Source organism: Phalangium opilio, unplaced genomic scaffold (assembly GCF_054372755.1).
Source record: "Phalangium opilio isolate 3A_F unplaced genomic scaffold, DU_Popi_V2 ptg000011l_1, whole genome shotgun sequence".
In the NCBI taxonomy this organism is placed as follows: Eukaryota; Metazoa; Arthropoda; class Arachnida; order Opiliones; family Phalangiidae; genus Phalangium; species Phalangium opilio.
In genome coordinates this window covers 4,266,401-4,282,853 of record NW_028324147.1, presented here as the reverse complement: position 1 = coordinate 4,282,853, position 16,453 = coordinate 4,266,401, and the positions used below count along the sequence as shown (strand labels likewise).

At 36.2% G+C, this 16,453-nt stretch overlaps 1 protein-coding gene across 4 annotated transcripts in view; it reads right to left on the bottom strand.

Annotated features, from left to right (window-relative positions):
* LOC149709963 (uncharacterized) overlaps positions 1-16,453 on the bottom strand; it is a 176,960-nt gene that overhangs the window by 39,101 nt on the left and 121,406 nt on the right. The window contains exon 1 of one of the 4 annotated variants that reach the window (XM_089858392.1): positions 11,766-12,247. The exons of the other annotated variants lie outside the window; for them this stretch is intronic. Coding sequence (XP_089714518.1) covers positions 11,766-11,891 — 126 coding nt within the window. The 5' untranslated portion in view covers positions 11,892-12,247. Of the gene's footprint in view, positions 1-11,765; positions 12,248-16,453 lie in introns of those variants that run through there. 4 annotated transcript variants of the gene reach the window in all.

The following is a 16,453-nucleotide window of genomic DNA, read 5'->3' as shown; positions in this document are numbered from 1 at the left end:
TCTAATACCAGAAATCTATTTACATAAAAAGGCAGTTCTCCTCACAACCAATGGACCGAATTCACTAATCAAGTGACGTTACTCTATTAATTGTTAAAGCACGCGGAAATGCACAGTTTGAAAGCAAAGGCTTAAAGAATATTTTAAATTTATATTTATCTAATAGTCTTTAATGTTTCACTGAATTCTTTTATAATTAGGCCTAGGCAAAAGATTAATAATTGATATTGAAAAGGCATACACTGCGTGTGCAGCGAAAAGACACTAAACGTGCACTAACTGGGAATCCCGGGTCTTCATTTAACCTTGGAAGTAGAATAAGACTCCTGAGACTGTCAGCTAAGCCACACACAATCTGCAGAAGTCATGGACGGTAGGTATATATAGAAAAATAACTGTAGGAAGCCCTAATAAGCTCTCTGGGAGTTATTGGTTGATTCTAGGGAGCTAGGAGGTCGTCTAATATTACCTCCTTCGTGGCCCTAAAGCAAACTCAATCAATGGGAGAGCTATGGCTGATAGAGGATGATTTAAGAGAAGCCTGCAGAACGCCCTAGAACATCCCGAGGACGTCCCGGGGCACGCTGTTACAATGTTATTCGATTCCTCAAAACCCCAAGACGGGGAAAATCCTGGCTCGGCTCATCCCCGGGAATTCCGTGATTGATGCCAACGCTAGCTCGAACCGAGAACACCATAACCAAAGCAGAAAACAAACTTCTCTGTCTGGCTGGCGACTGCGACTGACTAATTGGAAACTAAAAACCCAACAAAACATTCGAAAACATCGTCGCCCTTCGTGAAATACAATCACGTTATTGTATTATCACTTTATTCGCCTGCATTAATTCATTTAGTTTCGAGAACAATTCGATGAAAGGGGCTAGCTGAAGCCTGGAAGTATTTTCTTGGTTTTCGATACAACCAACTAAGCCCTACCAGCGATTATAAGCATGGTCCTGATCTTATAAATCCTTTAGCTGGATTAATAACCTTACCTTTTTTTTGATACAAAAAACCAGGGTATGCCCGAGTCAAGGGGAGGTTTTAGTATTCTGTTAAAGGTCATAGATTCAAGCCTGATGAACCATTGTCAAAGGCTTAATACCGATTCTTCAGCTAACTCTCAGCAATGCTGTAATGTTACGAAGCACATAAAGTTGTCATACTTATAGAGAATTATTATATTTTATAAATTTATGGTAATATCAGTCTAACACCAGGGCTCTAAGAGTCCCTATTTTCCTGCAAAGTCCTATCCTTAAATCACCCCTATTTTCAAAAACCCCAAATGACACAAATGTTCAAGATAATTATATCAAAAAGTCCGAGTGATATGTTATGTTTAGTATGTTCTTATATCCATTTAAACTAACGTTAATTTGTCAATATTGAACTGTGAATAAATCCATCATATATTACTCATCTTTAATACGCTCAAAGACATCTTTTAATAAATAAAGAAAGGCAGACAAATCTCGTTTTAATCCGATTATAAACGATCTTAATTCGTTTAAAATGAGGGTAAGTGGGAGCCAGCAGCTATCATTTCCAATTATCTTAAAGATTTGTCGTTTTTCCGCCTTCGTGATTGTTCAGAAAATGAATCAATTAAGAAGATACAACTAAAGACCTTAAGCCTTGTCAAATGATGTATTTCTGAAGAATTTTTCTTTTTTTTTTTTTCTTAAACGCCCCCGCGTCCCTGCTATGGTCTGTTATGTCCACGAGTGGCTATTGTTTCTTAAAAACATGGAGCCAAACCAAACCTCACTCACCTACGCTATGATATGAAACGATATTTAGGCTTTGAAAGAAACGGAACGGACTTTGAAACCAGCGATCCTTTTCCCCTGTCCACCCACCCACCATCTTTGTTTTTTAAGTGTGAGCGAAGAAGGGTTTGTTGTCTATGTCTAGACAGATGACAGTCGTCTTGGTCTTACTTTGAATTCACCGCTCTTTTCCAACAGATGTTTTGATCCTTGGCGGTTGTTGTTTTTTTATTTATACTCTTCGGGTGAAACAAAACTTTATTTTAACCTCCAAATAGTATCCTATTTACTTTGAAAACTAAGAAATTGGAAATGAAAACTTTGCAAAACAAACTCGAGATTTGAAATGCTTCCCTTACCGTTTATTTCATGGTATTTTTGAAATTGAAAATATTCTTTGTTTTTTAAAAAAGTGAGGTTTGAAGAATGCACCTTGATATAACAGAAACAAAAACTGATCCTAATTTGTGTCCCTCACCAAAAGATATTTTTTAAACTTATGTCAGTACTCAGTACCAATGTTGTTCATGAATGGAGAAGGACAGAGAAAGATTTTGGCACAAATTTCCTTACTTATTTCCTGTCTTCAATAACAACAAATAATAATAATAAGGCCACGAGTTTACGTCACAAATTACGTCATTCTCGAGACTACTATAATTCCCAAAGCAAGCACTCAATGTATTAGGGAAGGACGGTATTAGGTAAGAAGATCAAAGGGTTAATCACGTGTCTTTGACGTTAACTTTGATGGGACTGAGGTAATTAGTCGATTCTCAGCGTGAAAAGACAAGTATTATAGGAAGGTAGAGCGGAAGTGAGATAAATGAGGTGGAAGTAGAAAGATACTATACGGAACAAATATATATCGTTCTGGGTCCTCCAGAGCTTAGCTACACGATTTAGCCATTGAAAGACGCTCCCACCAAATGACAAGGACCAGAGAAGTTGTTTTTTCTTACCACTTGACCCCTATAGAAGAGGATTTCGTGGTATAATAAGATACAGCCACCAAGTATAGCGTACCGAATTGAGATTTGTGGACAGTGTTTTCTCGCCGTGCTTAACGATTTCGTCGCAGAACTTCCTAACAAGTCTTGATAAAAAGGAGGAAACTAAAAGTCCTTTGACCTCCTAACCTAACCTAACTATTAGTAAGATAAATTGTTAACTATCTGCTACCAAAAACTCATTGCGCAAAATGCCACGAGCCTCGGTTTCGATATGGAAATTACCCGCCCTTTTACAACTGTAATACCACGTGTTTAGGGAATACGATTCACACTCGCTAAACCTTGGTTTCAATTTTGAGATTCACGAGGTTTCTCACGTGATTAGTGAATTACTTAAGTACTCTTCTGATAAATTCATCAATCAATGAAAATAACGGTTCAACTCTATAATGGATAACAACCCGCGAAAGTAAATATAATCTTTATAAAATGACCCCGTTGTCAAATGGTAGTAATATCAGTATAACGATATCGTTATTTATATTTCTTGAAAGTTGTTGGAGCGAGTTTGATGGGCGAAAACATAATAATAGGTCTAGAAGACGATCTTCCTTTCAGGGATATTCTATTCAACATAAAAATATCTAGACAAGTAGACGAGGTTATCAGCCGTGCAGAGCTAACGGTCTACAATAGAGCTGCTAGGAAGACATCGGCTAAGTTCACTAAACCGTGTCCAGGGCGACACCGGGTGCACCCTTGCTTATCCGCTCTGAGGAGTTTTAGCTTTTGGTTTTAACATAAGATATGTTCCATAAGTTTATCACTGGTAACTTAGAAACTGGAGCTTGTCATGAAGTGAGTGAGGTAGGTCATAGATTCGAGGTAAAGCGAAGGAGACCTGGTGAGGCGCTGCTGTCAAATTTGGGCATAGTAATGCAGACTAAATAGGAGCTAGATGGAACTTGGTCGTGCAAAATTAACCACCGAGGACTTCAATTCTCGCTTCCGTCGTTCTGCTAGAACTAGCTCGAGCTGTAAGTCTCTAGCATTACGAAGTATATTGAGTGTCATACTTATGGAACATATTTTATAAACTTATGGTTTCAGAAGAATGAGGTTGCTCCTAGCTACCCGAACGAAAAGCCAAAGATCCCCGGAACTTGACGAGGAAATGACCTAAACAAAGAACCGTTGGACGTCCAAAATGATAAACCAAATCAAACCATCAGCTAGGATAGCTCAGCCTCATCGTGAATCCTTCACTATAACCAACAAAAAACACCCAGTTTAAGATCTATGCATGCAAACTCTACGTTACAACTTTTACTTGGGAGTTTTATTACCTAATTGTGTCAATAGCAATCTATAATAACACTAATGAATATTGGCCCTCAAATATTTATATATCTCTTTTTTATTTTCAATTACAAATTGAACCTCCTTTCTTTGTACTTCGTTATTGGTAGGAGGATGGGCAGGCATAATAAATGGATGAGTAATTTTCATAAATTAACGTCATCTGGTGAATGATTAACGTTCTGTCTTAATTGCCAAAGCAATTATAAAACTTTCAAGCTATGATTTTTTTCTTTACAGAGTCAGTCACGACGTCTGATGTCTCATTTGCATACTAACGCTAGCTGATGTCATATTCTAAATCTAAACTGAAACGCGAGAAATTCCAAGAAACATTACGAAATTAAAGGAGTGTAAACCTTACTTTTTGTTAAAGTGACGTGACGTACTACAGGGATGTCTTTATTGGTTTCGAGTTGGAAATTGTGCTAGAATCGACTTTAAATCATAATTTAGGCTGATCTAACTTCAAAAGTTCAAGTTTGAGGAAGGTTCGAACGTTCCTCAAACTTGTTGATGTGTTTCTGATAAGCAAATCACTCTTTATAAGTTCTCAAACGCGATCTCTGAGCTGTGACGTAAAGGTGACGCTAAAACCAACGTTAAAGGCGACGTCCCCGGTTCAAATCAGCTCTCAATTGACCGTTAGTCAAACTTAAACCTTTCCAAAACGTCCCAACTAATTTCTCACTTTATCAGAGTTTACGCGCGTGTTTGTAGTGATAGTGAAACTCGCAAACCTATAGATAAGACAATAACCCCCTAGTCTCGTTGCCATCGCCAAGGTGTCGGACACATCTTGGAGTTTTGTAAATCAATTTTGCTACCGTAGATTTTAAGCGATTTCACTGAAAATTTAGATAATGGTTCAAAATAAACTATAGAAGGGATAGGTAAATTTTTGTTTTAATTGGCGGACATGTTGGAAAATGGTGGGCCAAAACGTAACTCATCAAAACAATCAAACGCGAGAACTGCCTTTATTTTCCAAAGAAACTGCATGATTCAAATGAATGTTTTAAACGGGTACATTAATCTTGTATCAAAGCCGTGTAGATTTTGGTTTAAATCTAGGGCCATGTTTAAAAATGGCGCTCATAGGGAGGAGCTACGGGGACGTGACGTCAATATTGGTGGTCTAAATTGTATGGCCTGAGCTGACAACTTCCAATATGGTCTCCAAAACCCGAGGTATGAGATTGAAAGGTATGACGTCACGAGAAAGTTCGTAGTAGCAGACTACATTGTAAAGTGTACGACCCCTTTGTAACTCCGCCAGGGAAAAATTACTATTTATAGGGGTTTGAAATTGATACGAGAAACGGTTGAGGCGTTTTAAGAGGATTCTCTCGCTTTTGGATCGGGATTGGGTGATTTGTGGTTCTCCAATTCCTATATACACACACAGACCAACCAATACCTCTTAGTTTTCAAGGAGGAACGGTAGACATTTTTATTGCCCTCTCGCGTAACACTAAAAATAGACTTCAGTCTTAATTGATATATGATAACACTTTGATTTTTATAGCTCGAACCTTATAAACCCTCGACCTCGTAACTTTAGTTTTAGAGAGGGTGCATGTACGGGTTCACCATTTTATTCGGCCTTCGAATACTTATTTACTACGACGGTAAAAATCCCAGTATCAAGGAATTGATACATGGGTGTCTTTGTGCTAAGGTCTACAGCGCACGCGCCACAAAGTTCCATCGAAATGCATGATCTACCTTAATTTTTTAAACTGGATTTATTCCCGCCATTTCAAAACCTTTCCCGCCTTTATTAAAAAAAAATCCGCAGGTGGTGTATAGTCTATGTTTATTAAGGGGTTTTTACTAAATGTCTCGTGTTTATTTATAGCAAATCATTAGAGTAATAACACTTTGGTAAGGCTTCCCTAAAATATTTCCTCACGTGAAAAAAAACATGTGAAAAAAGGGGAGGGAAATTTATTTTGAAGTTTCATTTCAAGAACTTTATAGTTCGGGACCTACCTATACCTATATATATGTTTTGACGTTTATACATTTGAGAAAAATGTCACGGAAAATCTCTCTCATTGTTTTGGATAGGTTCTAAAATTTCATAGCCTGAAGGGTCCTTTAAAACTTTGCGGCATTTCGCACTACCAACAACAACATTTCAAAGAATCAAAGCTGTCAACCTTTCTATAAATAATCTTCGACTATAGGTCATTAGGTCACGCCAGTTCCGAAAAATCGCTATCGCAAATTCGCAACAACGCTAATAGTACTAAGGAAAAAGATTTGACAGTTTAAGCTACTCCTAAAAGTAATGGCATAGTTTCCAAGGCTTAGAATGAAAAGCATAGATTAGCGGACGACGATGGTTTTTGGGTGCCAAGCTTCCTTAAACTGCCTAATAAAGTTTCATAACGTGTCGAAACGCGTAAAGCCTTTTAACATTAAGCAAAAACGACGCGCGCCTAATCTCACGAAATGTAAGAGGACCGAGGCTTAGTGAGTCTATAAAAAGCTATTGCGTTTACAATAATGCAATGGAAACACGTATAATCACGCGAACTGATTCAGTATGAACAACATGTCGGAGTAACAGAGAGAGAGAGAGAGTTAGAAATCTGCCAAAAATAAATCTCCTCGTATAAAGATCCCCTATCTCTTAATATCTGTTCAGACGGATGCTTTTTATCTCTAGGTTTCAGACGATGCTAAGGTTGAGAGACATTTACACCTTACAACCGAAAATATATCTGAGGGACCAGTTACTCAGTGTAACCGGTTAGCAACCTGTCCCTTTAACAGTATACAACGCTAAAATTATTACAACCGTCATAGGTTCACTAAGAATCTGAGAGTGAATGCCCCCCCTGAATACACTAGACCATATAGAGAAACCAAAGCACAGGTGCACTGCCGCCATTGGGGTTTTCACCCTCGCACCACGAAGCACCACTAGAGGCAGTGCCCGTGTAGCGAACTCGGGCTCCGTCCATCCGTCTGAAGAGGCCTTAACTTTCAGTATATCGCCAGCTTGTCAATTATACCGGCAAAAGGGTATATACAGAGCCGATGGAAGAACGAGAATAACAGGCAAAGGATATAAGTAAGCTAAGCTTTAGTCACTTCCGCCCTAGTTGCGCCACCACAAACCTTTTCTTCCGGAAGTGAACTATACTCGGGAGTGAGCCAGAGATAAAATAAATCTTTCTTCTTTCATACACTCTCTGCTCTATTGTACATTACCGATGGGGTCACTAGAATATCTTATCGGTCACGAGATGAACTCTCGTGCGCGAGCTCAAGATATTTACATAATAACGTATCTCTTTCTGTAGAAAAAAACCGGATGACATTTAGAAACTGCGTTGGACTAATTTAATAATTTGTCAAAGTCGGAAATATCTTTTTTTCTTTCTGTATAATATTCAGGAAATAATTCATTTTAAAGATATTTTAGGGTAATATCATGAGAGCTTTTGTAAAGCGTAGTAAATATTGCTTGTAAATCTGTTTAGTTATTTATCTACCCCAAATGGGTCAAGATGCTAAGGGACTATGTATATACAGTGTGATTCTGATAAGTCTGCCACAAAATAAGGTAAGAGGATGTTCTTTGGGAAATCAATTTTGAGTCGAAAATGTAGGTAACTTCTATCCATTCCATTTTGTTTGTCACAAGGGACACTGTTTCAAATCGAATTATAACTTGAGTATTTTAGGGATGACCCCTTCCTTATCTCCATCTTAATATCAAACTAAGCACTCTATAATTATTGACTTAATTAAACCGAAGTATGAAATAAATTTTAATCCAGTTAAAACGCTTAGAGATATTAATCACTTTAAAAGTATCCAGGTACAAAAGAAAAAAAATAAAACGAATTATAATTAAATTAATAAAACTTGAAACGAGATTAAGACTCAAATAATATAAAGGAGGTTAGTTTTTTTGGGTGAAAAATTCCAATGATGATGAAGAGAGAGTGAACGAAATAGAAAAAAAGAAAAAAGGCATGCTAGAAGATGAAAACTGAGGAGCAAATTCAATTAAAGATTGCACCGCCCAGGAGGATCCGTTGTTAGGAGGGAAGCAAAAATGCTTTCGGGCAATTCATTACTATTTTTTAAAGGTTCGGCGTTTTTTCCGCCTGATCAAAGGATGATCCCTGATGACGTCAAAAGGCAATTTGAACAACTGTACTTCTGTATTTTTTTTTGGGTCGAAAAAACACCCCAAAGCTAATTTGGGAAATTGCTATCAGATACCCAGTTTTTTTCATTAAACTGTTACCTCTAAATACCTACATTTTTCACATTTTCCCGTTGCAATTTGTGCGCATAAATTTTTCATGCCTACACGGATAACTTATTAATTGGTCCGTAATTAAAATATCCACGAAAAATTAGGACTATTAAGGTGGATGAATGACTTGTTAAGTCTATCACTTCACAACCTAGTTGGTATTAAGGATTGTTATTCTACAACGATATGTAGCTCTCTAATTTTTAACTGTCAAAATCATGGGATTGATTTGACATTAAATTTCACATGGATTGTCGAACGAGTACCAAAATCAATATTTTTTTCATAGAAAAGTGAGTGATGACTAATTTCATATGAGTTAATTTAACATAAGTTTGTATTTTTTGTAAAATAATTACTCTACATGTGGTCATAGACCCTTATGGTCTAACTTTTAGGTCATATAAAACCCTTTTTGAGGGTCTATAATTATTTTGGTCTACAAAATAACAAAGGGTTTTTAACTTTAAGGGTCACCCCCAAAAAAACCGCTGACCATAACGATATCAAAGCGAAGATCGTGTCATATCGCTGGTAACGGGTCAAAATTTAAAGAATAAAATGTATATCGAACCACCCCAAAAATATATAGATATAAAAAAAATGCATAGGCCTAGAAAAGATATTTTGACTTTTTCAGGTTTCACCGTTTCAGGCACGTGAAGTTGATAAGGCACAGGAGAGCGTGCGGTGGTATAGGAATGGAATTTTAAAGCCAAAAATGCGGGGGAGTAAGGGGAGAAAAGGAGTTTTGACAGGAACAGAAAAAAGAAAAGAAATAATAATAATAACGCTTGTGGCGTGGGCATTTCATATTGATTTTTGTCGATGCTTTTCTATGGCATCCCATTTCGCGTCCATTCTATTTGGACCAAGAATCCTCGAAAGGTATAGTTAAGGAACTTTAATACTTTAAAGACATTAAAGGACTAGGATAGTTTTACAGAATTATCTATAGAAAGAGAGGCTTCAATAAACCCTTTCTCAAAAGGTTTGTTCCTAAAAACAGAGTCTGCTATTTCTATTTGAGCATCGTGTTTTATTAAGACGAAACATTGATAGGTATGGGAACAGCAAAGACTTTAATTAAGATATGGCGTCGAACAATAGAGATATTTCAGTTGGAGGAGGAGCTGAGTCTCGTGACATAATTTACGCTGCCATGAAGCTGAGACCACCCAATATGGCTACCAGCTAGAACAGCGGTAAGACTTGGGAGGGTGTGATGTACTACTGTTCCATCTGAAAGCTCTCTATAAGGGCTTTGGAGCAGGAATGCTAACGTTGAAGCCCTACCCAACGTCTGTGGATCTACCAACCAAGGATTTATAAACAATTTCGATGTAACTAACTAAGAGAGAAAGATACGTGGATAAGACTTTGTCTTATAGCTTTTTTCGGGCCTGCGCTGTTGTTCCTTTGTTTCATGAGAGTGGCCATACAGAGACGGCATAGCAATGTATCAACCCATTTTCACGTCCCGATACTGAGGGTTGCCTACCCTGTTTTTCACATCGATAAGGTCTATTGGTTAGCCTCTACAGGTTAAATAAAAAATATACAGGCCGTCCAGAACGTTTCATCGCTATCTATTTCCCATTTCCGGTTTGAACACGGAGCCCCTCTTGGCAAAACACGTCACTACCGCTTAAAGCAACGCGTACTTCCGGGTAGGTTTCCAAGTTGGGCTAGTTAACATATTTTCACATTTAATTATTACACGTTACCTACAGCACCTAATAACATGCCTTAAAAAGACCCACAGAACTAAAAAATCTTGAACATTTCAAACCATTTAAGTTTAACAACTATGATTCTACCTTTCGAATTCTTCTGGTATTATACATTGAGAAAAAAAAATACTTCCGTGGATACGCCTTTTGCTACTGTGATATACGTATTTCAAACTCAAAGATACTTGTCCCTATACCCAGATAAAAGTCGCCCAAGTGGATAACCTTGATTCTATAGACAACTGACATCGATGTCGTATCAATTGAAAAATTCTTTTTACTGAAAGAAGATTTTATCTTTTTAAAAGGCCCGTCGGTTTTAAACTCTTTTTTGGTTTCACTATTAAATATAAAGACGTCTTTATCGCGTAGGCTGGGGTCTGACCATCAAGAAAATTGTACTTTAAGAATGTACTGACTTGGTTTCTGTCTACGAGGGTATACATTATTGTATAAGTCCGCCTAGGCCTTGACTTCGGTATTATAGTAAAACTGATTTTGACTTACTGACTGACTTTTCATTTTCAGTTTTTAGGAGAGAGTGGATTTGGTTTGGTTTTTGCGGTGAGATTGGGTTGGGTTTTTCTATAAAACTGAACTGAACGGATTTGGTGTAAAAAGAACTACGGAGCGAATGATGGTATATATGAAAGTTTCGATTGATTTCCGTCCTCAATGGTGTATATAACTTTGATATATCAGAGTTTATGGAAGATAAAAAAGGGTAATGCATAGTTCACATTAAAGGGGATTTTTCCAGTTCAATCAGTGTTGCCAGGTCTTTGGTGAGTCAATTGAGAGATTGAACAGAGAGTAAGGCTAGCAGAACTATCAGTTTGAATCAGTACTTGACCATCTTGACTCGCAGAAGGCCTGACAACACTGCACTTTAAATTGAGAGGGGGAGGAATTTTCTGTAGCCCCTTCAGAGAAAAATTGTAAATTTATAGAAGATAGGGGAAGATTCATAAAATACGTAACGCAAAAATTCGAGAAATACATTTACACAAAGAAATGTATGGGCCACGTTCGTTATGGATCTTTTAGACCAAATTTTTTTTCTTTAATAACCTATTTTTAAAAATAGGTTAAAATAGACTATTAACTTTAAGGGATAGCTAACAAAGGGATTATAAGCTACCTTTTGAAGCCCTACCCTTGACATTGGTACTATCCAATAATCTAATAATGCAAAACCAAGCCACCAATGAAGAGTGGTACTGTAACTTGAACTGAAAGTTATTTCAACTTTGACAAAAAATTCAGGCCCCAAAGTTAAATGAAATCTTCAATATCCAACCCATCAGTAGTTAGTAGAATAAGTCGAACTTAGAACTGAGTAGGGCTTACATTTAATCAACGAAAAAAGGAGTGGTTTCTATTGGAAAATTCATCAAATCCAAGTCAAGGTTGGACTCTTATGTAACTTAATCTTTCAGTTAGTCACTCTTCAGGTAGGTTCAAAGGAGCAACTTTCCCGGAAACAAGGTAAAAGTTAATAAAAAAAGAGTAATTCGTAAATGATCAAAAGATTTGAGTCTCGCGACTTTTTATCGGATTAAATAAGAAAGGGGAACCAAAAAGGGAAGTGGAAAGGGAAGTACACTTGAACTAAGCCTATCTAACTCAAGTTCAATTAAGTAATCTCGAATGAACTCACCGAACTGAGACCGTGAACTTCTAAGAAGGCCGGTTTCCGGACCTTCATATGAGAATGTACTCTTTTTAACATTTGCGAGCCGTTACGCAGGGCTAACTTCAGACTGGGTCGCCGTCGAAGCTGCATAGCCTCGGGCAGCAATCGCCTGTCCACGGAGTTGGACGATGTCCCCCCGAACTCCACGACGACGACAGAGAAGAATTTTTAAACCAATTCACACTGCAGCTCTTACTACCAACCTCCGCGGCGACGTTAAGTTAATTTCACATTTGTAATTCACTTCTTTAAAACCGAATTCACCCATAATGTTTTAAACATAATTATTTTAGTTTACTTTTGAAGGTTAACATTTTGAAGGAAGGGTTTGCCTAGCGTACTTTAAGTTGAGAGGACTTTTAAGAGACTGAATGAGAGATTGAATGAAGAGAGAAGAGAGTAAAGGAGAGAGAGAGAGAGAAAAGTTGGAAGACGCGTGTTACTCTCAGGAGCGTCGACGTGAAAGCGCTAAACGAACTTAGCGTAGAGAAACTTCAACTTGTATTGATGCCTGGCACTCACTCTCTCACGACGAGTAATACTAGAGAGAACTACCGACGTTACTTGGTTTGGGTTTACGCAATCCCTTCCGTTAGCGCGCGTGAATTTTCTTACGTACGCGCCCTGGCGGTTCATAATGGAAACTCTAGATTAGATTCTTCTAGACTCTACCTTCTATAAAGGTTGCTGTGTATAATATTTTTGGCGGGAGATTTTACTTTTTTTTAGTTTTTGGCGGGAAGATCTGAGTAACTGACACGTGGTCCATGAACAGCGAGCGATATTATATGACTAATATACTATTATAAAATGGGGTAATATTAAAGTGATAGCAGGGTGTTTAGGATGATGCGGTTTTAATTATTGCATGAAGTAAATAATATTTGAATTACCTTTTAGAAAATAGCATTTAAATTTCAAACTATATTTAAGTTATTCAAGAATTCTGACGAAGGTTTTAAAGCAATTTTAAATTGAAAATTAGAACTGGAGAATTAATTTTTCCTCTTTTTTTTTTTTTTTTTATAAATTTCTAACAAATAATTGGGAAAGATGAAAAATTAATAATTAAACTTTTGTGTCAATATTTGAAATTTAAAATATTCAATTCAAATTTTCAAGTAGCCCAACTTCGAATATAGAAAAAAATATATTTATTTATGTATTCTAAAAAGTAGAGCTGATATTTTTTTTATATATAAGTTTTGGTAAAATATAGAATTCATGCTATATACCTTTCCCAAGATTTATATATATACACATATGCACAATATAATCTACCAAAAACTAGCCTCTCAAAGCATTATAAAAAGAAGGGAAAAAATCGTGATACTCGCGGGAAAATACAAGAAGTTTCCGATGCAAAGAAACGTGGACTTCAATACGAGCATTGAAATTTTCTGACCCAGAATCAGCTGGACCAGAAGATATATTTCACTGTTAAATTGCACCATAGTCAAAGGCTATTTTGCTTTACTTTCAAAAGGTCTTGGGTTTAGGTTCACCTCCAGCGTATTCTTACAGTGACAAAATCAGTTTCCGTAAACTAGTAGGCTGTGCATAGTCTAGGCTAGGATACAAGAGAAGATTGGAGAGAAAAAAAATGATAAATATGCCTCGGCTTTCAAATCCGTCTCAGTTGACTCCCAAATGAAGCTAAGTATATTTATCCGGAAGTTTGTATCAGAATCCGATAGTTTGGAACATGGTATAAAGTCACGGAATTGGAAAGAGGTCAAAGTTCACTGGGATAAAAAGAGGAACTTCCGATAAAGGAAATAGCCATACCTCGCTTTACCGATAGTTTTACTAAATAAACCATTTTTACTACTAGTTAAAGGATAAGTTTATAATAAGATATGTTCCATAAGTATGGCTCTACCAATACTTCGTAATGCTACTAAGAGACTTACAGCTCGAGCTAGTTCGAGAGAACGACAAGCGAGAATTGAAGTCCTACACTCGGATGGTTAATTTTGTAGGACTTCCATCTAGGTCCTATTTAGTCTGCATTACTAAGCCCAAATTTGACAGCAGCGCCTCACCAGGCCTCCCTCGCTTTACCTAGAATCTATTACCTACCTCACTCACTTCATGACAAGCTCCAGTTTGTAACCAGTGACAAACTTATGGAACATATCTTATAAACTTATGGTTAAAGGTAATTTGTTTTTACTCTGAGATTAAATAAAATTTAGTCTCGTTAATTTTTTTTAATTACTGTTAACAAAGTTGAACACGTTTTGACCTTTGACATGCCCTTAAAGATGCCCAGAATCTTTCCTTAAATTATTGTTATTATTTTGAAACTAAGTTCATTTCAAATTGAACTTTCCATGTATGGCATCTCTAGTACTCTAAGCTCGTAGTAATAAACAATTTATTTGGTATGAACTCAAGGAATGTGTATCATATCTGTAGTAATCAAGTATAGTAGTAAGGAAGGAATGAATGAAAAATATTTGATGTATCAAAGATTAAATTGGGCAATTCTTCTGTCTGTATTCAACAATACAAGTTCTTTACCACGAAAAATATATATAATTTTTTTCCCTTGAATCTATAGAAAACTTACTTTCAATTTGCCAAAACCCAAAATTCTTAGAATTCCCCGCCTATAAGTTGTAATTCTTTTGAGCGCTTAGAGAAGTAAACTATGATTGGTTGAAAGAAAAAGGATGAAGTATACAGGGTTTGTAACCTCGTGTAAGGTTTCCAATGTATAAACCATGAAAGGAGAAAGATTTCACTGAGATATCGACAAGTTATTAATTTTTTTTTGTGTATAGAGGCAGGGTTTTTCTGATAAGTCTGCATCCAAAAATTAAGGGGGATGTTCTTTGGGAAATCATTTTTGAGTCGAAAATGTAAGTTCTATCTCCATTTTGTTTTCCACAAGGGACACTGTTTCAAATCGAGTTATGATTTGATTGGGTGTTTTAGGGATGACCCCTTAATTAATTAAATTAAAAATCAATGTCTTGAATCAGTTTATTAATTAAACTTAAGGGGGTCATCCCTAAAACACTCATCAAATCATAACTCTATTTGAAACAGTGTCCATTGTGGCAAACAAAATGTAATGGATAGAAGTTACATTTTCGACTCAAAAATTTATTTCCCAAAGAACATCCCCTTCCCTTAATTTATAGCAGACTTATCAGAAACACCCTGTATACACAAGAGGAAAAAATTAAAACAGCTCAACAATGGCCCTCAAGCTAACCCTAAATTCCTAGAAATAAACTAGGTCTACAGTCTTTCGCCAAATTAAATTTAACTAAATTAAGCCTAATTTTACTCAATTGAATTTCTCTTAAACGATTCATTTAAAACAACATCGGGTAAACAGCTTCAGACAAGTTTTGATTACAAATTATTCGATCTTATGCGGAAATGTAAGGTAAAGGCCTTTTCAGACGATAGAACTTTTTGACTTATTTAGATGAGTTGAGTAAACTAGTTGGGTCATGTGAACAGAAGTTCGACAATCAACAAATTAAAAACTGTTCACTGAGCAATTTTTGCTGACTAAACTTTTTGACCCCATCTATATAGTTCAGTCAAAAGTTGTACCGTCTAAAAAGGCCTTAAAACCGTCTTCGTCACGTTAATTTCTAGCTCAAACTGCCTAGCTTTGGTTAATAGTACAATCAAATAGTTCAAATTAACTCTACAATTCCGTGGGCCTGAGGTTATTTACGAGTAATCAACGCCCGAAATATCTCAGATACGACTTGGATCGAATTAATTTGAGTAATGCAACTTAAACTAGGGCGAAGGAACACGAGATATTAAACCTGATAGAGATAAAACTATAGTGATCTTGAACAAAAGTACAGACGTGTTAATTTATAATCAATACAATAATGCAAATTCAATAATTACACGCAGATTTAAATGAACAGCAATTCTAACTTAAATATACCACCAAAACTTTACTCGTAAACATTTTCAGATCAAACAAAAAGTTTAATGACAAGTATATATTTAAATAAGTCTCCACAAATAATTAAAGGAAAAATACAACCTAATTAGTCTTAATTTGTTGATAAACCATAATTTCCAGATAATTTTATAATTAAAAATAAAAATGCATCCTTTTGTAACACAATATATATAAAATAAATAATTGATTCAATTTTCGATTAAAAAAAATAAAAAATTTCAGAAATAATTCCAACGATTTTCTAGACCTACCAATATCTCACACTGAACTTACAGCGAGTTCAACGCTAACTTAACCCCATTTTTCTAGCCAACGTATCCATACATTATAGCTCTAAAGTAGCTTCAAATTAATTGCCAATTCATTATGAAATAGTTTAAAATAAATGGGATCGCTTTATCATTCATTATCAAAAATCCTTTATCCAAGATGATAAAAAAATAAAAAAAAAAATTAAAAATCGATTTTAATCTTGTATCTTGGAGACGGATGGATCTAATTATATTTGGCGCGGTTTAAATTTTCCCCAAAAGGCTAAAAAAGGCGCCTTGAATTGAAGTACTATATCGCACGTGTCTTTTGAACAATTTTCTAGGAAATTCTAGACCCTTGACAAAAGAAATATCGCTAGGGTAAAAAGACCAAAGGCTCCATGCAGACTTATCTGTATTCGAAGAACGGGTTTCTTTCCATAAAAGGGAAC